Source organism: Paralichthys olivaceus, chromosome 1 (genome assembly GCF_024713975.1).
Source record: "Paralichthys olivaceus isolate ysfri-2021 chromosome 1, ASM2471397v2, whole genome shotgun sequence".
NCBI classification, from domain to species: Eukaryota; Metazoa; Chordata; class Actinopteri; order Pleuronectiformes; family Paralichthyidae; genus Paralichthys; species Paralichthys olivaceus.
Window position 1 is genome coordinate 3,864,428 of NC_091093.1, and position 23,395 is coordinate 3,887,822.

General features: G+C 41.5%; 1 protein-coding gene across 1 annotated transcript in view; it reads right to left on the reverse strand.

Moving 5' to 3' along the window:
- Window positions 1-23,395, reverse strand: part of LOC109625114 (plakophilin-3-like) — a 40,009-nt gene that overhangs the window by 3,359 nt on the left and 13,255 nt on the right. The window contains exons 2-12 of the mRNA XM_020080211.2: window positions 19,349-19,437; window positions 17,006-17,610; window positions 16,745-16,868; window positions 12,989-13,193; window positions 12,676-12,835; window positions 11,936-12,044; window positions 10,435-10,599; window positions 5,927-6,106; window positions 5,656-5,809; window positions 5,266-5,461; window positions 4,776-4,863 (exon numbers count right to left, since the gene is read on the reverse strand). Coding sequence (XP_019935770.2) covers window positions 4,776-4,863; window positions 5,266-5,461; window positions 5,656-5,809; window positions 5,927-6,106; window positions 10,435-10,599; window positions 11,936-12,044; window positions 12,676-12,835; window positions 12,989-13,193; window positions 16,745-16,868; window positions 17,006-17,610; window positions 19,349-19,437 — 2,075 coding nt within the window. The remainder of the gene's footprint in view (window positions 1-4,775; window positions 4,864-5,265; window positions 5,462-5,655; window positions 5,810-5,926; window positions 6,107-10,434; window positions 10,600-11,935; window positions 12,045-12,675; window positions 12,836-12,988; window positions 13,194-16,744; window positions 16,869-17,005; window positions 17,611-19,348; window positions 19,438-23,395) is intronic.

Sequence of the window (23,395 nt, forward strand, 5' to 3'; positions counted from 1 at the left end):
TTGTGAAGACAGCCCAGACTGTGGAGACAGTTGTGTTTTGTTTCGTCTGTATACAGGAGGAGCATAACAGCGGCTGCCAGGTCCACCTAACCAAAGTCCTCTTTTATTCATCCCAGAAGGCAAAAGAGAGAAAAACCCACATTGTCTCAGCCAGATCCTCATTCCTGCTGAGAGCGGTCACTCAAAAACTCTAACCCAACAAAACCCCAGCCAGACACAGGCAGTGACAGACAGAAGTAGAATATTCAGTGTGTTGTCACTGTGTAAGACAAAAATAAAGGTTTTAGTTTAATAAAATCTCTCAAATCCTACAATCGTAGTTTTTTATGGTCGAGTTCTTCCGCATCAATTAGATACCTGTCTATAAAAGGAGCTGCTTGGCTTGTTCATGTCCAGGCTGCTGTAATCCTGTTAGCCATTCACTTTGGATTTTTATCATCTTCATAACCTGGAGAAAACATGTTCCCAGTTATACTTTAACTCTTTATCAGATATTTGAGTTCATTTCAAAAAAACAACCCATTGTGCTGTGGGAAAATGCCTTTGACTTTTACTTGTTGTTTCTTCAAGTATTCTTTCTCCTGTCTACTCTAAAAACACCTCATAGATTTGACATAATTCCAATGTCATAATATTCATTAGATTTCACACGACGTCAACTGACATGTGTGGCAAGTTTTAATAAAGGCCGAAATGTCGCTTTTCAAATGTGGCCAGTAGAAATGCTGCATAACTCTGTCATAGGTTTTCCTCACACCCAAATGACCTGCAACACCATCAAGAGCAGTCTGAAGAACAGTTAGACGTAACGAAGAGGACAGGACTAGTTGCACAATCTCATCCCCCCAAAAACAGTCCCCCTGGGGAACCCATTTTCTCACCAACAGGCCATCTTGGAAAAAGTAGCCACGGGCTGCACTCTCCGCCTCACCGTCTGGTAGAACTTGGCTGTACAGCGCCTGAAGTGAGGGATCATCTTTTTGCTCTTTTACAAGATCACTGCAAGTGTGAAGACTTGGTTAACTGAAATTATGAGTAAATAAGAAAAAAGTAAGAAGCAAAAGTAAAACCTCATCACCCCTGATTATCTAATGCGTGAGAGGGAGAGCCACCCCAACGCAGATAAGAACATCTACAATGTATTTATAGTCTGCTACAGTGAAGGTATTTTGTGTTTGCAGAGCTAAGCTTCCCTGGATAAGGCATTGATAGAAGACTAAAGTGAAGGAGGTAGGGATGGGAACAATTGCAAGAGAGAAATAGAGGTCAAGATAAAAAACAGATGTGTGCAAACATACACCAGAAAAACATCTGGTGGAGATAAAGGTTCAGAGCACAATGTCAGCCAACACCCACACATTCCGCTCGCAATTTTCCTGCTCACGCCTTCATTCAGACGTAGCAACATAAAACACCATATTAACAGTGAAATGGTATTTTTAGTTCTGCATCTTAAAACTGTTTGTAACACTGGGCGGAGATTTTATTGTCTCATAGCACAAACAGAACATACTGTAATCAATCTTTGGGGGATGAGTAGAGTATCAATGAGTAATAATTAAATCAGTATAAATAGAACATTTAACAGAATTCAATATTTAGTTAGTTAAATTAATATCACAAATTCATATGAATTCCACTACATTCAAAGAGTGTAATCTAAAGCTAGCTTTGCCTTTTTCCTCAAATGTGATTGGATTTAAATACTTTTTCAGATCAAAGAAATTGATCATTTTCAAATACAGAATAGGTAAAATCACTCAGATCATTTAATTGAAGCTTTAGCAAATGTGTGTCAAATGTTTAGCATATGTGTTCCGAAGGTAACCTGAGGTCCTCACTTCTAAAGGCCTTTTCTGTCAGGACCCGCCACTCTTTGGAAAAACCTCCTGTGGAGGTGAAGGGGCAGAGAGAGCACCTTCACCTGCACCACAGAGGATCAATCAGCTAACAGCTCTCACCTGTGCTGATTGATCCTCAGACTTTAAAAGGAGGCAGCAGAGCTGCCTCGGAAGAACGCACTAGACACTCGGGAGAACACACACACTGGAGACTGGGGAAGCTGAAGGTCCAGCAAATAGTGCTGGACCTGTTAAGTTCCATGTTTTGTGTACGTTTAAGTTTGATTAATAAAAGATGCTAAACAAGCAATGGTTAGCCTGGTTTGTCTCTGGCTGGCGTGAGGGGAACCCCGTGGCATGGTCGACTGCCACACCTCCCTTTTAAATCTCTCGTCAAGAAACATTTTCATTTTCTTTCTCCTAGTTCTGATCTTACCATCTATTTTTTAATTTTAGCAGTTAATCAAGTTTAATTTAATCTTGTTTTCCATTTTTTTCCTTATCTCTAACATTTTTAATCTCTGTACTTTTGCTCTATTGCTGAGTGATCTTTTAAATAGTAATTTATCCAGCACATGGAACATCAAGGTCTGAGCCCAAATATAGGGATTGACCTGCGTTTCTGATGTATTGGTTTCTTTCTGGTTGCAGATGTGTAATCACCTGCATTGTAGGTGTGGCTGTAAACTACGACCTCACGTATATAAACCAGGTACTAAGCTCAGTGGAAATTACTAAGAATCATCAGTTACACTGGACCTTTAACTGCTGTGGTCAGTTGCTCAGTGCTAAGTTTGACAGTACACAATTGTGTAGTGTTGTCAATACTTAAATGATGACTTTGATACAGTACCCGTCTAAATATCTCGATACTGAAACGACAGTGGTGGCTGGTCAATACAGGGCGCTGCCCCCTACAAAATCCTGAGACTGTAAGTCTGTATAGAAATGCTTAATTATTTAACATAATATAATTAATTAATAATATTTTACTCGTACAATACTCCTGGTAGACCGAAACCACATGTGAGCATTCATTGAATGAGGGTCCGGAAACCTTTGGCCACCACAGGACCTGAGGCTGCTCTTTATGGGTTGTTGCAGATTGTCCTTGGTTCAGCTCTCTGCACACTCCTGGACACTCTCACTTTAATTTACAGCCATAGGTATTGACTAATGTTTTATTACCCTAATGTGACTGGTCGACACCCTGAGTTGCGTAATAATGTTATCTATTAACGTCATTTAATAACATTATCTAACACATTCACTGAATTGTCTGTGAGGGAGTGAGTCACTGCTAAGGTGCCATGGACCAGAAGGAAAACAAATAAATATCTGAGACTTGAAAGTGAGTCAGAAAGAACAGCAGCTGTGCAAGAAAACAGGACCCTTGTCTGAACATAATGGGGGAAGTTAATGTCTTGGAAGCCAGTCTTACAACACCAAGGGCCCAACAATTCTAATGATGTAGCTTCCAACTGGTTTCAACTTAAGTAACCCTGAACCACTCAGTTAGTTGACTGTCAGTTCACATGAGAGTAGCAGTGTTGTTCAGATCACTGAAAACACTTCATGAGGTTTTGGCTGACTCTAGCACTCAGGACAAAATCTAAAGGCATGCAGTGACCGTCAGAAAACTCTTCAGAATGGACTCTTTCACTCATGACTATGAAACAAAGTCAAATCACTGGTGTGAGGAACCAGACTCACTGAGGGAGAGAACAGCCTTCACTCACAGTACTTCTTACTTAACATACTCTGCTGCAATACGATTAGTGTACAATACTCTTAAGTTAACACTAATGTGCATCATTCATGTGGCAGATCTGCAAGATTTAAAACACTTCATGTTGCAAACTTCTGAGCTATGACACAGAGCCCTACCTCCAAATCCAAGCTTATGTTTAAATCTCTGATACAAAGTTCAAATGGAAAAAAGTTTACGTATACTGTAATTCTATTGACTGAAGTCTTGATGAGCGAGCAATCAATACATTTACAAGGGTGCACATGACTATTGTAATGTGAAAGAGGTCACTCCAAGTGGTGAACCCACAGCAACTAATCACCCAGTGTTGCAGTTCCTTTAGCTCTAAGGTGTGTTTGAACATCTTTTAGTGAGTTTTGTCTGTCTGGTCCTTAAACGTGACTAAAGCCTTATTTAGCTGGTTCCGGCAGCTTTTTTTCAAAAAACCAACTGTACACTCCCTGTTCATTAACACACAGCCGTCCATCCATTATCTATACTGCTTATCATTTGAGGGCTGCAGGGACCTAAAGCCAAGGCAGCTGACACTGTGAAAGAGGTAGAGAACACTCTGGACATGTCGCCAGTCTATCGCAAGAACGACATATGGGAACAACAACCATGCACACTAACGCTCCCACCTAGGGGCAGCACAGAGTCTGCAGTTAACCGATGCTGCATGTGTTTAGTGACCAGCGTTAAATCATCAGTCAGGATAGATGAAGGAGAAAAGACACAAAGCAAACCTCTAAGGACTGTGGACTACTTTTTTGGTTATTAGACATCATCTTTTTCACCAAGGTGTAGTCGGAAGAGATGTGTCTTTAGTCTGCGGCGGAAGATGTGTAGACTTTCTGTTGCCCTGATGTCAATGGGGAGCTCGTTCCACCATTTAGGAGCCAGGACAGCAAACATTTGTGATTTTGTTTGGTGGTTTGCTCGCAGTGAGGGAGCAGCAAGCCGATTGGTAGATGCAAAGCGGAGTGGACGGGCTGGAGTGTAAGGTTTGATCATGTCCTGGATGTAGACTGGACCCGATCTTTTCACAGCATGGAATGCAAGTACTACTGTTTTGAAACGGATGCGGACAGCCACTGGTAACCAGTGAAGGGAGCTTATTGTTGCTGCTTAGCCAGCTCTTTAACAAAGGAAACTTGTTTGTTATCAGCAGCTCTGGTTCTCACCTGTTTGTAGTCTTTGTGCAGCTTGTTGTACTGGAACATGTTGCAGAGCACTGTGGAGGCTGCTTTGGCAGCTTTTATACTCCCAGAGCTAAACCAAGACACAGTGAGAAACAAGGAGAATTAACAAGGAGGAAATACCAGAGGATCAGTAGAGGGGGGAGAAACTCACTGATAAACACTATAAATAAGCCGATAATTGGCTAAATGTTGTATTTTTGTCTGGCCAATGACCAATGGGGAATAACAGTTCAAGAATATGGAAAGTAAACAGGAAACTGGGATGTTGAAGTTTTGGTGTAACTGAAAGACTGTGCAACCTAAAAATCTTGACTAATTATCAGGAGCCTGGAAAATGTTATTCAATTAAACAGTTATATAATATTATAATATATATATATATGATATTTTGCACTGCTTTCTGAAGCACCAGCTCTGTTTTCTCACTATACGACACTGATAGTTTTAACATTGTAGTGGAAGTCAGTCCTACCTGTTATCATGGAACGTCTTAATGCCCACCAGTTTGGGCAGGCCGTTGAAGTAGGAGATGTCTCGTGCTGCCACAGAACTGCAGGTGACCAGGTGATTGAGTGCTCCACAAATATTGGACACCACCTCGCTGGACGGATGTTTCTGTGAACCATCACATGGCAGCTTGGACACAAGAGCATTCACCATGTTCTTAGCTGCAAGGACAAAGAGGAAATGGTGGTAGGAGAAAACGCTCTGAGCTCTCATTTTGCAAAATGATTCAAAGCTGGAGGAACTGAATATTTTTGTGTTGTTAGATTAATGTTTTTGATTTTATGGATTACAGTTAGCCAGAGAGTTTGTTGCCCCATAAGACAGGAAGACCTTGAATGATTTGAAGGTGTCTTACCCATTTGGTCTTTGTTGGCAGAGTGTCTGGCCAGATTTCTCAGGAGGCCAGTCAAAGGTCTCAGCTCCATCTCATTGTTGGTGTCTAACAGATCCAGCAGGATGGGCAGCATCCTCTCCTGCTCCAGCACCACACCACTCAGCACTGATGACCACTGGCAGAGAGGGACACATATCACATCAGCCTGAACCGAGATTCGGTTCTCATCATTTATCTGCTCTGTCTGCTCTTGAAGAATCCAATTTCAAAGCAGTGATAGTTAAGAGCCTACCCAGGCCTCTCCTGTGGTGATGTTTTGCAGAGCTCCAATGGCAGCCTCACGGGTGGTGGAGCTAATGTCGCTGTTTTGTAGAACAACCTTGTACAACTCCACCACCTTGGGGTGCCACAGCCACTCAGCCCCTTTAGGTTGTCGGGACACCTCCGACAGTATGGTCAGGTTCTGGTTACGCTACGGTGGAGAGGGGGGAAAGAAAAGACAATGTTAATTAAATGTAGAGTAGTTTACAGTCTCAAACAGGTTTTCTGATGATAGTTAATCTCTTGCATAATGTTATAGGGCTTGTGCATGTGGGCGACCTCTGCTCTCAGGATGAGGTGGAGAAAGGGTAGAATATTTCTAAGACACCCTCATCAGAATGGACACACCGAGCCTGGAGGTGTAGACAAGCACAGCAGCTCAGAAACAAACAACACCATGGAGGTATCAGCCTTTACTGTCGCAGAGAGAATAGAGGCTGTCAGTTCAAATGACAACTGGGACTAGCAGAGCTTATCAGCTGTAAACGGTAAATGCTCTGTATTCACATAGAGTTTTTCTATTCTTGATGATCACACATTCATACAGTGCATCCATGGGCAGCACTTTTTTCTATGTGGGGCAATTCAGGTTTCAGCATCGACTCTATATGAAGCTCAGCGTAGCTTTCCCACATTCAATCGATCACAGTTCTCTCACCCCCTCTCTGCTTATTAATCAGCTGATTGTGGGAGTTTTTAAAGGGCCAGTCAGATTCTGCCACAATCTCTTCCAGCCAATCATGCGCTTTAAATCCCTTCTCCTCTCTTCGGCAGTCAGCCGTCATTTCAGCGATCCACTGTTAACTGCCTCCACCCCAATCCTTCATTCTTCAGCAGAGTCATCATCACCATATCAGGATCCTCAATCACTGCCAGTGTCTAGACCCTGAGGGGAATTCCTATACTACATTCTCTCTAATCCTGATGACATCACAGGGGGCTCTAAAACACCAAAGGACTTAAAACATTCACCATCTATTTCTCTGTTGTGCATGGCAATAAATTCTTGTTCAACCGTTGACTCAAAGTCCACCCGGTCTTAAATAAAGATAAATGACATATTCGTCCTCCCACTAGCCGGGAATGACCCTTGCATCATGCACTGATGACGTCCTAGCAATTGGGGGATGGAGCATGTTATTAAAGTCCCCCTGGTACACACACGATACCAATCTCCAGTCTGTCTAAGCTGTCACTCATGACTTTTCACCCCACCTTATAGCATCAAATAACTTAAAAACAAACTTACTGGTTAAAAGAACACTTGGACGAACACCAGTGTTAAAATAACTACCTAACATTAGCTGTGAAGATTTTTTTTAGGTTGGGCCATCTGCTAACATGGAGGAGGCAGGATATATGTCCTATTCTGCAGCCAGCCACCAAGGGGCAATCGAGCCGTCATGTCGGCCATCTTGTACCTAATTAAGCTAAAGTTAACTAATTTAGATGACTTTGCCTGACTTTTGTAATGTGTCTAACAAATTCATTTTAAAAATGAGAATCTTGTAAAAGTGATCTTAATTATTCTCTTTATGGCTACAATACAGATTGTAGTAATTGCTAAAGCTACACATCCAAGGCAAAAACGCAGCATAACATGGAAAGCATGGGAATAAACAAACAGAGTTGTTATTATGTTGCAGTGCAAAGAAGTCCTGGTAATATAAATTTGTTGAGACTATTTGATTCTACCATGTTTGGCTCTTAAGCTCACATAAAACAAAAATAATTGTTTGGCCAACTTAAAAAAATACTTCCTTTCATAACACATACATAATTTTAGTTTGCTCAGCTTTAATTTACACTCAAATAATTGCCAGCTAAAATAAAAAAATTCTAAAATGTACCTGTTTGTTGCCAGTTTTTAGCAGTTTAACATATCAATAATAATTAATACACGGTTAAATTTTGCTCTTATGTTTGTGGGACTAAAACCACACAACCTTCCTATATTCACACGGTGCACAGTATCATTGTTTGTGTAGCTCCATGCACATTGCTTTTAGTATGAGGCCTGTGGTGCCTAGTTACCCTCGTAAATCCCTGTTGGGACAATCAGTGTTCAGGGGGAGGGGTCTAAATGCACAGTCAATTTGACAATTTGTTTTCAAGACATTTTGTTAAGGACCAAATTCCAACCAGAAACATTAGGTCTCCTTTGGAGACTTTCCATACAAGTTTCTAGCGTAGTCCAGTGAGGACTTGTCAAGACACATAAATCTTCCTCTGGACTTCAGTGTTAAACAGATGCACGGACAAAGGGACAGAGCCTAACTGAAGCAGAATTAAAAATCCTCCCGGTCCCTCCTTCATGTAACCTGGCTAATAATCTTCTCTCAGCAATGGTCTATCCCATATAAAAAACACATGTGTAATTTTCTTCACTCTAAGAGTGATAATGAGAACATGCGTGTAACATCGAGCCTGATGTTGACTCTCCGTTCGCCTCCATTGCTTGTATTGAGATGTGTAATCTGATCTGCAGCTTCTGTACATTGTATTGCAAACTCCCTGTGGACCTGAGGCCACTTCTAAGGTTTCTGTCTGCTGTGACACTTATCATCTGGCTACTGTTGAGATACCTAAGAGGGATCTGAGCTGCTCTATGTCAGTAGCATGACTTAAAGCTTAACCTTTCCAGGCTCATTTGGTGACATATTATGTCCAATATTATGTATAATGAAACCATTTCCAAATGCCTGCGGGAGACGAATCTGCCTCGAATGTCACTTTGTACTCCCATAGTCTCTCTCTTTCTCTCTCTCATGTCAGATATCTCTACCCTGGAAATGCAATACAACAACTTTGACCATTATAACTATTATTAATTACAATACTTCAGTAATTCATTATGATATGAATTGTGACTGTTATCAAGCCTTTACACTGTTACTGTTTACATTTGAACTAGTCAGCTCAAGTGTTCCCGGTCTCTCTCGCCTCTCTCTCTCTCTCCCCTCCCCACTATCTCTCTCTCTCTCTTCTCTCCCCTCTTTTCCTCCCATCTCTCCTCTCCTCCCCTTTTTCTTTGCTCCCCCCAACCGGTCCAGGCAGATGACCGTCCACATTGAGTCTGGTTCTAGAGGTTTCTCTCTGTTAATGAGGGAGTTTTTCCTCCACAGTCTCCAAAGTGCTGCTCATTGTGGAAACTGTTGGGTTTCTCTATATTAATATGATTTTAAGGTCTTGACCTTCTATGTAAAGTGCCTTGAGATAATGTATAATATGATTTGACGCTATACAAATAAAATTGAATTGAATTGAATATTATTAAAATCACTTGCACAGAAATGACACATTACAGTTGCTGTTGAAAAGGTCTAAATATCTTATTGTGATGATGCAGATACATGGGTTACATCATTAAAGACTGGTGGTTATACCTGGATACGTGCAGGTCCTCAGTGGCAAAATGACTTGACCCCCTGACATGTAAACAATGAATGTATTGTATTATTAAGAGTGTGACCCAGAGCAGGACACAAACTGGATGGATAGTTTTGATGATTTCTTTAAAAACAACAACAGGATATTGGGTAAGGAATAATAAGGAAAAAGTAACTGTGGTGAAAAATTAGCTGACTTTACTGTGTTTTCAGTATCTAGAGCCTTCATTGAGACGATCAGTGGATTGAACAACATTGGGCCTGTTCAAGAGTGGTTATCTGGCTAAAAACTGACGTGAGCACAAATAAAACTATAATGATACACAGCAAAGATCAACATCAAGATAATCAAGAACATGTCACAGTGAATAAGAGCACAGCAGCAACAGCTAGGATGTGAACTGGACAAGCTTGGTCAATATTATTGCTCCTCCTCAGGCCAAAAGAAGAAGTAATAGAAATGTTTGACGAATTAAACTGTAATGAAACATTCATATTTAAGTCAATACATTTGCTCACAGAGTTTGGCTTCATACAATGATCTTCACACAGTTTCCATAGATAATCCTTGGCTCATCTTTCATGTTCATATATTGTGTTAGTAATTATGAGTGGAGTCATTTTTCAAGGATGATCACAGTGATTGTCCTTAATTGTTGGTATTGTGACTCTTCCTATTCCTCCTTCAATCAGGCTGTGCTTCAGCTTTTCAGTAGCCTACCGATGATCTTATGTGCTCTCCGTCTTAATGAAGTTTCACAAACTGGTTTTTCACTTGTTCTTAATCATGCAGATATGTACCATGAGACACAACCCAGGACAAAACTGAGAAAGCTGTGGTGTTCCCAGATTTATTTTCTATGGTAAATATATAAACGGAATTTAATCCAATTCCAAATAAAAGAATACAAAACTGACAGTTGGGTAGTAGAGTGTCTCAATCCAAGGCATCCCTCACATGACACACAATCATTTAGAAGCATCTTTACATAAGGATGTCTGAATAACCTGGACTTATTTTTCAGTGAATGGGCAGATGTTTTAATATTTGGAGACAGGAGTGTGATTTTATCAGTGTGATGAATTTTACCTTTGAGTTTTTTTTGTTATACAGTGTAAAGCAGCCCATGGTGTCAATTTCCCTGGAGGCAGAAGCTCTGGATGGGCCCTCCAGACGGTGTCGCACTGAAGAAGGAAGCTCGGTGTACAGCTGGTACGACAGATTCCTCATCACACACAAAGAATTCTCCAAACCCTGGACAAAAAAGAGTGGAGGCAAATGTAGGTTAAATAACTAACCAACTATACCGAGTTAATAATGAAACATGTTAACTCCAAATCTGGGTAGAAGCTACTACTCTGATGATCAGAAACCATAAAACTGCCACTGACATCTGCAAAGAAACAACACTAATTCACACAGTGGAGAACATGTGCAGTGATGAGTAACAATATGAAATGACCTCTATCAGGATACAAGATTCTGATCATGTTGCACAGCTGTTGTCCTTAGTTTGTCTTAATAACCCTTAATTGGGAACTGTTGGGTTTCTCTATATTAAAACGATTTTAAGGTATTTTCTATGTAAAGTGTCTAGAGATAATGTATATTATGATTTGGCACGATACAAATAAAATAAAATTGAATTGGCAAAGTTGGTTTGTATTTATTTATTGAAAACTTAACCATCTCAATACTTGAGAGAGTAATCACCAAGATTTGGGACAAAACTAAAGCAATCAGATCGATTCCTCAGCCAGTTTGCAGTTCACGCAGATTTTGCTGAGGTTAGCTGAGAATTGTCAGAGGAACTGAAGGACAAGGAATGAAAGTGGTCCTGTCAGCAAAACATGGAGGGGAAGGTCCAAATGCTGACAACAGCATCACTCAGTATGATCTATTTGCTTCACTCAGATTTATTCACAATCACATTTTTGGGTTTAGATAAAATATGAGCAGCCACCATTAACTTCTAGTATTAGTACTGAGTTCCTCCTACAACATGTTGGTTCAGTCAGGTGCTGGAGTAGTTCATGTTGATGTTTCACAGAAGTTGCCTGATTATCAGTCATCTGCCAGTTGGTTAAAGAGTTATCTAAGTAAATCATCCAGTGAAACTCCAGTGTAGCAGGTAATACTACAGCACTACAGTACTATAAACACTATACAACTAAAACACATCTATGATTCATCAATAAACTAAGTACAAACTATTGGAACTTTTGGGTGCAGTGATGTTTTTGCAAAGGTCAATGCATTAAGCTCTGAGCTGCTAAATGCACGCTTGCATTTTCCTTAATAAGGCTCAACCCATTCTGAAGCCGCAACGGGTCCGAATATTTTTGTAAATATGAGATTTCAGCACAAATCGCACTCAATTTGACTTTGTCATTATGGGTTACTGAGTATAGTTCTATGTGCAACAAATGTCAATTTTGTTGTAACTGCACTGTCTTAAAGGCAAAGACTTTTAAAATTCTAATTGTTTGTTATTTACAAGAAATATCACATAAACTGTAATAGTCAAACTTAATAATCTTTAAATCAGACACCGTTAATTGAAGATTAGAAAAATGTCCCAGGCTGTTACCTTGTCCTCAGTCATGTCCTCTTGTGTGATGTAGGACACCAGAGAGTCCACCAGACCTCGCATGTCTCTCATCTTCTGTCTTGTCCTCTCATTCACTGAGCTCAAGTTCCTACACACACACACACACGGAGCAATTTAAATCCAGACTAGGCTATCAGAATGCAGTAAAGCTGTCTGACAAAAATGCATCTCTGTTCTCTCTTGAATCTCTTAAGTTGGACCTTTATGGGATTTCTGCACTTTGATGGAATTCTATCTGTGGTAAGAAACTCCTCAGGACTCAGACATACCTTACAAGGTCAATTCAGTTCCATAAGAAACAAAGAATCAGGTTTCTGATAGGATCATGACCAAACTTTACATTGACATGCAAGATTTACAGTTTGCTGAGTCATGTGTTTCAACTTATAAAGACTTGGTTCAATTAAACATGCAGGTGAGGGTTTCCAAAGCAACAACCAGGTTCTGTCCCTATTATTAACACTGGTTCAATTCTTTGGCTCCACAGCAATAGCAGAAAAGATTCATGGCTAATTCAACTGTATCTAGCAAAAAACGTCTGAGTCCCCTCAAATGAGCTCAGAGTATCTTCAAATGCAAATCTATGGAGGGAAAATGCAAATCCAGAGAATGACACTTTTCCCTGCCAGACTGCAGAGGGATTCAAAATCACTTAGGTATTTCTCTGACTATTTATCTAGCGCCATCGTCACGTCCAGATTTAACTCGTATGGAGTCACCTGAGGCAGCCGGTGGTGTTGTAGAAGATGTCTCTCTCAGATGGACTCAGTGGAAGACTGTTGCACAGTGGAATCAGAACTGTGTCCGTCAGCTCTGGTAAAGCTTCTTTAGACAGCTTCTCCTTCAGGTTGTCTCTGGAGGACAGATTCCACAGGACGCCTGCAGCCACAGCACATTTTATACACACACTAACATACACAGTCAACTTTAGAGAAAGGTAAATCACCTACAATAGCGGGTTCCTATGACATATTACAGATTAATAAACATCATATCATTCAAACCAGTGTGAAGCCAGGAGACCGTTTCTACCTGTGATGATCTTACGAAGCTCCTCGTCAGGTTCGCGAAGGATGCTGACGAGATGCGTCAAACCGCCGGCATCTATCAGTGCCACCTTGTTGTCAGAGTTCTCGTAGATGAGGTTCCGCGTGGCGCCAGTGGCGTAACGCTGCACTTCCTGGTTGTCACTGGTGAAAAGCTGAACCAGAGCCGGAATGCCGTACAGCGCACGCACCTTTAAGAGAGCAAATCAGAACCACACCACATACTGTAAATAAACAAACAGTACATTGAATACTTTGAGTACATGTGTGATGAAGTGGTTGTGCTACTTGAAACAATCACACAGACACATACATCTTTGTCAGAATGTACTCTGTCTATTTAAATTACATCTTTCTAAGTGGGTGAAACTTGGTGCAGTACTGTGCAAAGGTACTTTAGATTTTCATCCATCACATAACACCATCAGGGAACTGACTGATCTGATCCCATATTCATTCTGCAGCATGACGAGCCATAAAGAGCTGTCAAAACCTCATCAACATCTCTAAGATGCTTGGAACAACCTAGCTTGAAAAATAGTGTAGAATATAAAAAACTGTGTGAAGTATACATAGGAGAATTGCTGCTGTAATAACGGCAATATCTCATCACACCACTTTTACTTTACTTTTATTTTTGAAAGCGTCTTCGCTTAACATTTAATTACACAAACACTTTGGTGCAGTCGTATATCAGGTGACATCAGAGGAATTTAACTGGCACATAAAACCAGTGGATAGAAAGATGTGGCGTTGGTGATAGTCAGAGAATGAGACACCCATTGTAATATGTTCCTCCCCTTCACCAGATAGACTTGTTCTGAACTAGTAACACTAACAGATACATGGGAAACAACAACACACCCAATAATGATCTGCGATAAGGCACCTGTCTCACTGATTGTAAAGACTGAGCCTCTTTACAGCCCTTCTGTTTCAACACATTATAACAACCAGCTTTTGTTGCTTTTCACACGAACAGCATTAGTCATTGAAATGAACATTGCCTGACAGATAACTGGTAAATGGTAGACACAGGGAAAACAATATACTTCTCAAATAGAAAAATCAATAGCACAAAAGAGGAACTTTACAAAAGCAATACATTTAAACCAAAAGAAGAAAACACCCCATCCCATTAGATATACTACATATATGCAAAAAAAACCCATTCAACAACAGAAAGTACTCAACAATTCAAATACAGTACAAACTAGAATGTCAGTGTTCGGGAATTTTCATAGACACTGTCTCTGGTCCTCTCTGGGGCGTAGTGCAACAGGCTGTTGTGTTTGGGAAGTGCGAGAGCTTGTCGAAGGTCAAAGCCTTCACTCCCTAGACATCACAGATATGAGACTGCGTAAGCAGGCACTACTGTCTCCAGAACTATACATGAAAAATACATGTTTAGGGTTGTTTAGGAACTAGCACAGCCATAGATTAAATGATCTGTTGGGGTTTAAAGTGTGAGTGCAGGACAGCAGACTTCAGAATATGAGAGAGCATCCTGCACAGATGTTGTGTGGATGAATTCGGATTTTCTTATTGGCCAAGCTTCAATGAATATTTCAACATAAGATGTCAAAGGGCTCCTGAACACTTTCTATATTGATGAGTTGACCATTGATCAGCAGATTTTCCACAACAGTCACTAAGTAGAGTACATACCTCCACCAAACAGTTCGCTTATGAGACCATATTTAAATTCAGAGGTAAAAAAGAAATAACATTTCCAGCCATAGGGGAGAAATCGTCCAACAACACATAAATCACACCTTCGAATAATGTTTTTTTCATGTATTCCCCTCGGAACATGGAGCTGACACAGAGGAATTTCTCTACAGCCTGGAGTTACTCAAACTGTCTGAAAAGGAGGCTACTTCTCGAACTAGAACAACAACTACATAACTGGACACTTTCGACACACTTCACAAAAAACACAAATGGGCTTCTGGGAAAGTCGTTCATCCTTTGGATAAAAGAAGAAATGAAGCAGCACAGCTGGCATCACAGCAGAATTTTACACTTCACTGAGAAAACACACAAGGATACCAACTCTCTGCTAGACAAGAGTATTAGAGGAATTCAGACCACAAACTCACAACATAAACTTTTACTTACAAATACACCATGACATAATAAAGTGGAATATATTCTTCTCTCTTATCATGTGAGGAGAATTCATATCTCTCACTCTGCACTCGCAACATCAGGCACTAAAATACTGACAGCCAGACTCACTTCACCTCATTGGACACACATCCCCCTCTCTCACTAATGAAACAAATCATCAAAATAAAATCAAAGCAGAATAGAATCATCAAACTTTCTTCAATAATACATGGCGCAGTGGTGGTGCAACAATCACCCTGCACAATCACTGTATACAGCCCAATCAGTAAACGTCTTTATATTGTAATAACTCTATTTCATAATAACGCCATCATGATGTAATTAACACCGTATGCTTGGTTCAGTACTTTGTAGAATCTGTCTAAGATCGTATTGGATGCAAAGCTCAATGCATTACAACGCTGTCATGATGTCATTTTCTGATGTCATGATGATGTAATTCCTGGAGGATCAGTGTGGTTCAGTTAAGTTAGGTTTGGGACAAGTTCATTGAAGCTTAAGTCAAAGACAGGGAGGAGGGGGAACACAACAACTTAATAATTGTTTGTTTTGATGTTTTATAGAGTGTATGTAGCTTTTCAACAGGAAGAAGTACAAGTTTAATGTAATTACTTTATTGACTTTAATCTTGCAGTCCAAAGATACAGAAGATTTTATATCCTGTATGATCGTGAATCATTTTTCAATCTTAATAAGCTTTCGGTCGCAGGGTGCAAAGAAAGATAGATGTGTTTTTGATCCCCACCAAGTTTGTAAAAACCACATTTGTAATGACCCATTCAATATAAAACTACATTCAAAACACATATAACCCATTAAATGTACAGAATGGGACTATTTAACACTGACTCTTGGTTAAAATGCACCTCCTCACTGTCTGGGAAAAAGCACAATACCTTCAATGTCCTATCCTCTTGGATCTTGTGCATTCAAAAGCTGTGCTGACCAAAAAAACTGCTGGACTGAGAACAAAAGTACTGTAAAAAATAGGAGGGCGGTGGACTTTGCTGACCCACCCTGCCTGTTTCCCTCTGAGTTTCCTGTGTTGCTGGAGGCCCAGGTGGGGACAGTCTGATACACTGGGGGTCTCCAGCACAGCAGTGAAAAATACTCACACTAAAGGTACAAAACACTATTATCTTGCATATTTCTTATTGCGAGATTCTCAATCTTCTTTATAAGGCAAACCATTCTTGATGTTCCTCTGGGGAATGTGCTGTACATGCTGCAGTGTGATGCAGACAGCGACACTGGCAAGTTTTTGGGTACTTTGTGTGTGTGTGTCGAACACTTCCCAACCCATTCAATATAACTTACTCACAGACACACACACACACACACAGAAGAGAAGCTTTCCCGCAGATTATGATGCAACGCTGTGTTTTTTTCATTGTTACAGCAAAGTCAATGGGTTGGGGGGACCCTCAATTGCCACTGCATATTTTGCACACTGCTTCACTCCCTGCTTCATCTTCTGTGATGTTGGTCTGTGTTTTCTGTTTCAGTTTCCATCTGTGTCACTTTGCTTTGTCAAAATATTTCCCCCCTAAAATGCAAACATATGGACAATCAGCAAATAACCAAATAAAACCGTGTACAAGCATGTTACCTGTTTTTTTGCCTCGTTGCTATGGTAACACTGGTGTTGTATGTATGCAGCTCCCAGAACTTGCAGGGCCGTGTCTGATTCAGACAGATATCTGACAGCTGTAGCCATGTCCAGACCCTGCATCCTACACACACACACACACACACACAATAATGGTGTCACATTCCAGCTACACAATGACATTAATAATTAATCATCTGACTAAGCTACAAATTAAGCTAGTTGTCTTAGCTGTGTAAATGAATGGATAATATGTCTGACTCTGCCAGGGGGTCGTTGCTGTGTATTGATGCTCCATCCAAGACATCCACTCCTTTCCCAACGCTTCTCACACTGCGGATCGAGGAAGTGCGTTTCAGTTGGGCTTGGTACTGCCCTGTACCCATCGAATGGTTGGTCCGGGACACATGCTGCTGCCACTGTGTTCCCCAGCCATCCCCTACCATGGGGAACCCCCTGCCAGTCCCCGACCAGCACTCCCTCTCCAAGCCATAGCCCTGCTGCTGGTAGTGCTGCCCTCGGTTAGTGATGCGGCTGATGGTGCGGTGGGAGGGGCCTTTGTAGGAGGACTGATGCGGCAGCTCCTCTGGCCACTGGGCTCTTTCCTGAGCTAATATCCCACTGAGGCTGCGCCGAAGGGAGTATGGGGGATCCACAGAGACTGGGAAAGAGACAGGCTCTGGAGGAGCCACCACAATGAGAGGTAACCTCTCCTGGTCAGCCTGACACAGTGACTTGGACCGCCTGCTTCTGGTGTGTGCCTGCACAGTCTGGAAGTTGCTCTGTACCATGCTGCTTCCTTTGTGGCTCACCCTGGAACCCGTTTCCAAAGCAGAGCGAGAGGAGGGAAGGGGCCCAGTGGGAACCTGCAGGGTGGGGGGTGTGGGTATATGGAAAAGGTTAGCAAACACACTGCAGCAGAAAAAGATAAATACTATTTTGTCTGAATTTCTGATATAAAAAAAAATAATTTGGACATTTCTCAATTTAGTAAAAGTTGTATAGTTATACAGAAGCACTAACAGTACGGACAAGGAGAAATAAATCTCTATAGTGTCTTATTTTCTGAACAGTTTGTAGGGTACCACGCTTCAGGTGAGTAAAACTGTTCAGCATACACACATTTCTGAAATCAGTAGCTCTTCCTGCTCTCCTTAACTGAAGTGTCTTTACTGTAAACTGCAGGAAGTTCTCTGATGCCTTTGCATTGTTAGACTGGAGAGTTAAATGCAGCAGCAACAGGGAAATGTCCTGTTTACATTTTTTGTCTGCCTCCACATTGTTCTGTTTGGTCAGCCCCTGTTTTCCTACTTACTGACTCACAGACAATCAGACAAGAGAGGAAACATTATCTGTGTGTGTGTAAGTTTGAAATTGCCAATCTTTTACACATACTACAACTTAACAGTTAAACTGAATTAAACAAAAATCTGTCAATTAAGCAATTCATTAAGCAAACTAGAGATCCTGGTTAGGAACCTAATCTCAATATTGAACAATGTTTATATTCCTCTTAGAAATACTGACCCAAACTATAATGATGAGACAGAAATGTAATAAAGCAGATTAATTTTTTTCTCAATTAATGATAATTGATTACTTATAAAGCACATCCCTGCTACAGTCCATCACAGCCAAATGTCTATTGTTTGGATAGCTACCACCTCCAATCCAGATTGCTCATGTACTGCACATAGACTGTATATAAAGATGGACAACACATTTTCACTCCCTCCCACTGTACAAAACTGAAGCCAAAATATCCTGGATGGGGGGGGGGGTATTGTCATCTTGTCAGAAACACCAAACATCTTTATTTAATGTGTACTTGACTTTCTTAATTTGTTCCCATCCACTGACATGGTGGAGACAGGGCTTGGGACCTACAAGGTAGCCAGCCACCAGGGGATAATCAGAATATTTTGCGAGCTGTCACGTTGTCCATGTTTCTATATAATCTATGGTACTGTCTCTGACTGCAAGATAAAACTCAGTTAAAAAAAATAATTACATAACACTTGTACTTTTACTCCGCACAGAGCTCTGTTAATAAGCTCCGTATTGTGGTGTCACATAAGCTGCTTTATGACATGCACTGAATCCGGATATCCTACAGACTTTCTTTGGAGGGGCTGTATGTGTGAACGCAAATGTCCGAGTGAGAGCGTCCGGACATACTGCAGACTTTCTCTGGCCAGTGTGCTAGTACAAAGTCAGCAGAATGTCCGGAGGAGCGGATGTGAGAAAGGAGATCCTCTCCAGGATTCACCACGAGCGATGGGAATGTTGATGGTGTTTCTTACATGAGACCGACGCAAAAAACAAAAACAGAGCGAATATCTCAGAATGAAAAAGTGGTGCCATACACATAGAGGACACCAGGGAACAGATTTCAAGATGGCGAAAAGGACCCTCGCTGGTGTCGATGTGCTTCAACCAAGAACACTTGATCTCCACAGCAGAATTAATACGCTGCAGCCTGCCTCAGAAGATGCGCTACCCCTTACTCACTCACATGTGTTTATACATTAAAGGTGTAAAGTATAGGTTTATGTGAGAGTGACAATATATGTGTCTTGTGCGGCTCCTGGCGGTGGTACTCACGGCCATGATGCGGCTGGGTGTGTGTATCATGGATCTGGAGCTGAAACCAAGGGTGTGTGCTAAGCTCTTTGTTTCAGGAAAGTTGTAATCTGGATAAAAAGAAAAGAAAGATTCAATATTAGTGTTTTGATCATTACAGTGTTTAAAGAAGACAGTGGCAGCCTCATTGACTCAGACATGAATAAACTGTCAGCAGCTGGTGTCTAAGATAGATTCATATTTCAGAGTCCTGCACTGGGAACTGTTCTGGTGCAACAGCTTGTAGATCTTGATAAATGAGTTTCTCCAATGAGTCTTTATTCTCTTTCACTTGCTTTCTCCCACATCTCCACTTTTCTTATGAATGATGTGATTTTATCTCCCAGCTGTGGGCGGTGTACTAGTGCCTTTTCTTTATAAAAATATGGTGAGGAAGTTTTATGAGGAAGTTATTACTGTTGACATCTTCATTACCCTCTTCCCTCAATTGGAATCTGATCTCACCCTCACCCATCAAACACCCTGGATCTAACCTTCACACATGGCAGCCATCAGGACTCACTGTGAAACAAACAACTCTGTGATTGCATCCCATTTCACAGTGGAAAGAACGGTGACATCGCTCAGCTAAGGCCTCACCACATCATGCTGTATCATGTACAGTGTGACCACTGTACCTTGTGGAAGAAAACTTGCAGCCCTTGTCATTTCTCAGCCATTGTCTGAGTCCCATCTGAACAGATCCCCACACAGTCCACCCTTTACAAATCAGCCTCGTTCAATACAGTGTCAGCTACAGGTCTGCAGGACAGTAAATCCTCCTTCAAAACATCTGCATCAATGAATCTGATGTTTGTTGTTTATAGTTTTTGTTAATTAATTGAGGAAAAACTACCAAAAACAGGAGAAAATAATGTAATCCATGATTAGCGGCCCACAGGATCATGGTCCATGATGCCATCTTATCTTATCACCAAGCTGTATAAAGCTCTAAATGTCATAAATGCATCTTGTTCCTCTTATTCCTCCTTTACTTCACAGGAAAATTAAATATTTTATTGGCAGCATGTTATTTGTTTGTAGTGAAACATTACAATTTAATATCCATCTCCCTGCTTTAAAAAATCGATGTCTCTCTTCTATAAACACTATTCAGTTGTCATGTCAGATCCTCATGTTTTATAAATAAAATATGATGTATTGGAACTTCCTTAACTTTCTTCCATGATTGCTTTATTTTGTCACTAAGGGATTTTCTCCTTTGTGCGAAACCAATTTAGGCTCACGTCAATTTTGTCCAGGCCACAAGAGACGCATCATTGCCTGAAGTGGCCCACATCCATATGCTACCTGGGAATCTACTGCACATATATGAAAGACATCCTCTACGCCGACTGCAGAGTATGATACCAACAACTATGAGCCTGTGCTGTCCACAGCTGTAAGCATTCGAATCCGCAGTGGTGTGTCACTGAGGCCAAATGGTGACACCCAAGTGAAAGACGGGCTCTTGAATGGGTGTGCTTACTGTGGAATCTAAACACGCCTTATCAGGCAACTGGCCTGCAGGAGGGGGCCACAGTCCTGAGTGAAAGAGCAAAACATGCAAACAGTCATCAGGTAGAACTACTGTTGTGCATATTCACTTCACGGCGCAGATGGACATGATGAACAAAGACGTGAAGAGATGTGGATGAGGGAACCTCATGTAGGCTGCACACTAGATGAACACTGTCAGACTAACAAGCACGTTATACTGTAAAACAAGAGAGAGGAAGGGGGTGGGAGTGGGGGGGAGGGGGAGCCCACCCTGTCCAGCCGCACGGAAGGAAGGAGGGAGGAGATGCTGCAGGGAGGGGAGCTGTGCTGCGCCGCATGCCTCAACAGAAGAATCACCAGGTCAGAGCCGAGGTCAGGGGAGGTATGCTCACACACCACCACAAAGAGGAAAACACATCATATAGAACTGTATGTTAGCAACAATATACTAAATGTAACTGGTGTCTCTTACCACACATGTTTTAGTACTTAACGAAAGGCTGTACTGATTTTAAACTTCATCTGTTGGATGAAGAAATGAATAGGCAGATCTTGTTGTCAGCATCAAAAACTAAGACTGCTCTCTCCACTGTCACCTGAGCTGAGGGTCCAGCCCTGGACATGAGGATGCAGCACTTCTTATTTAATTCAAGTCAGAGCAGGAACAGGCTCAGCTCAAAACATCACACATCACAATGAACACAAAGGAAACGTTGAACTGGGTCGCGTGTGCAGGGGTAGAAATTAGGATTTACTGTCCATGTTCATCTATACATAAGATAAATGTTTATATCTACTTTAATACCTGATGAGATTCTGTTTACCTGCTGACATCATGCTAAAATCTGCAGGTTTCTAATGTTAGAGGATTTTCTGTTAGAGCAAATAAAGTGTGGATGTGCATGAGACATTGCTGAGTTACCAGTTGATAGAGTTCACTGGTAGCGGCTGTGGAGGACAAGTCCACTACATCTCCCATAAAAAACAGGGATAATAATCATCCATCGGTGAGTATAACATTTCGACGACTATGCAATGGAAAACTGAGAGTTTGAGATTATAATTTGTCGAGATCCCTGATTCTGGGTCAGGTTTTTGACATTCTATCATTTTTCTGTGGAGCTGAGTGAGGAGAAAGTGTTTGAACTTCTCTCTCCAGTTCTTTTTTTTCCACAACTAATTGGGACTTTTCTCGTGAACAACCCAGGGCAACCATATAAATGCCTGTAATTAGAGACTGTGCACAATTTAGCATTGACATACTGCTTCTTTCATTATCTATGACCATCAGTGTTTTTCAATCCTGCCTTCAAATGTGGCCATTTGAAAAAATAATAAACACGTTGGATTTCTGAGAGGATATCAGAGGAACAGCATTTCATAGAAACTGTCTGATCAAGCATCACATGTATTTTACTGCATATGTTTCTGAACATCAGGGTCTAGTCTAAATTCTACCCTCCTTACAATATGTGTGCGTGTCCTCGCTGTCTGAGGGTCTGTGACTCACATATCCACTGTATGACAGACACACGATTGAGAAACATTAGGGCAGAAAATCTTTTTTTTCCTGGTTGAATAAGGATTTAAGAAATACAGCTGATCTGATCACCGATAGAATATTCAAATCTTATCAAACACAGTTTGACCTTGAAGAGACATTTGCAGTCAAGTTGTAGTCTTATGCAACAAAAACCACAGAATTCCAGAATATGGGAGTGTTGCTATGTGAAGTATATGTTATGGTTTGGTTTTTGAGGTTATGTTTTGATTCGTGTTATAATCTCTCTCTCTCTCTCTCATACAGAGTGTGCTCCAAGGGGCGGGGCAATCTCCTGGAGCACAGAGCACCGGGCACACCTGCAGCTCATCATGCCCTCATTAGTTGGCTTCTTAAGCCACTCTCCCTTTGTCTCCTGTGCCGGATGATTCATTTGCCTTGCAGTGCCAAGCCAGTGCTTCGTGTGACTCCAGCTGATTGCCTCGCCTCGAGTAATTCCTTCATGTCCCTTTGTATTGTGAGTTTTGTGCCTCGACACCATTTCAGTTGTACTTTTGTTCCTGAGTCTTTTCCCATTTCTATGGAGATTTTTAGTTGTTACTTTATTTTTTGAGTATTTTCCTGAGGAACTGTCCTCCCTCCTTTTGTTAAATAAACTCTTTTGTTGAACTCTGCAACTGGGTCCTGACTTCCCTGACCAGTTCATAACAGAATCATCCGGCCAAGCATGGACCCAGCAGAGAGGGACAACTACGAACGAGCACTCTCGTCGCAAGCCGCCAAAATAAACCAGAACGAGTCCGCTCTGGGGCAGGTGATGGAACACCTGCAGCAGCTCGGTGCCAGCGTCTCACAACTGGGCGGTCAGTTGGCCGCCCTGCAGGACCAGCTCGTCTCCTCTCCCGGAGCCGCCGCTCACCCCCCAGCCGACGATCCTCCTCCCAGCCCTGCCCCGCAAGCACGCGAGCCGTACATCCCCATACCAATCAGGTATTCAGGAGACTTAGGTACTTGTTCGCTATTTTTAC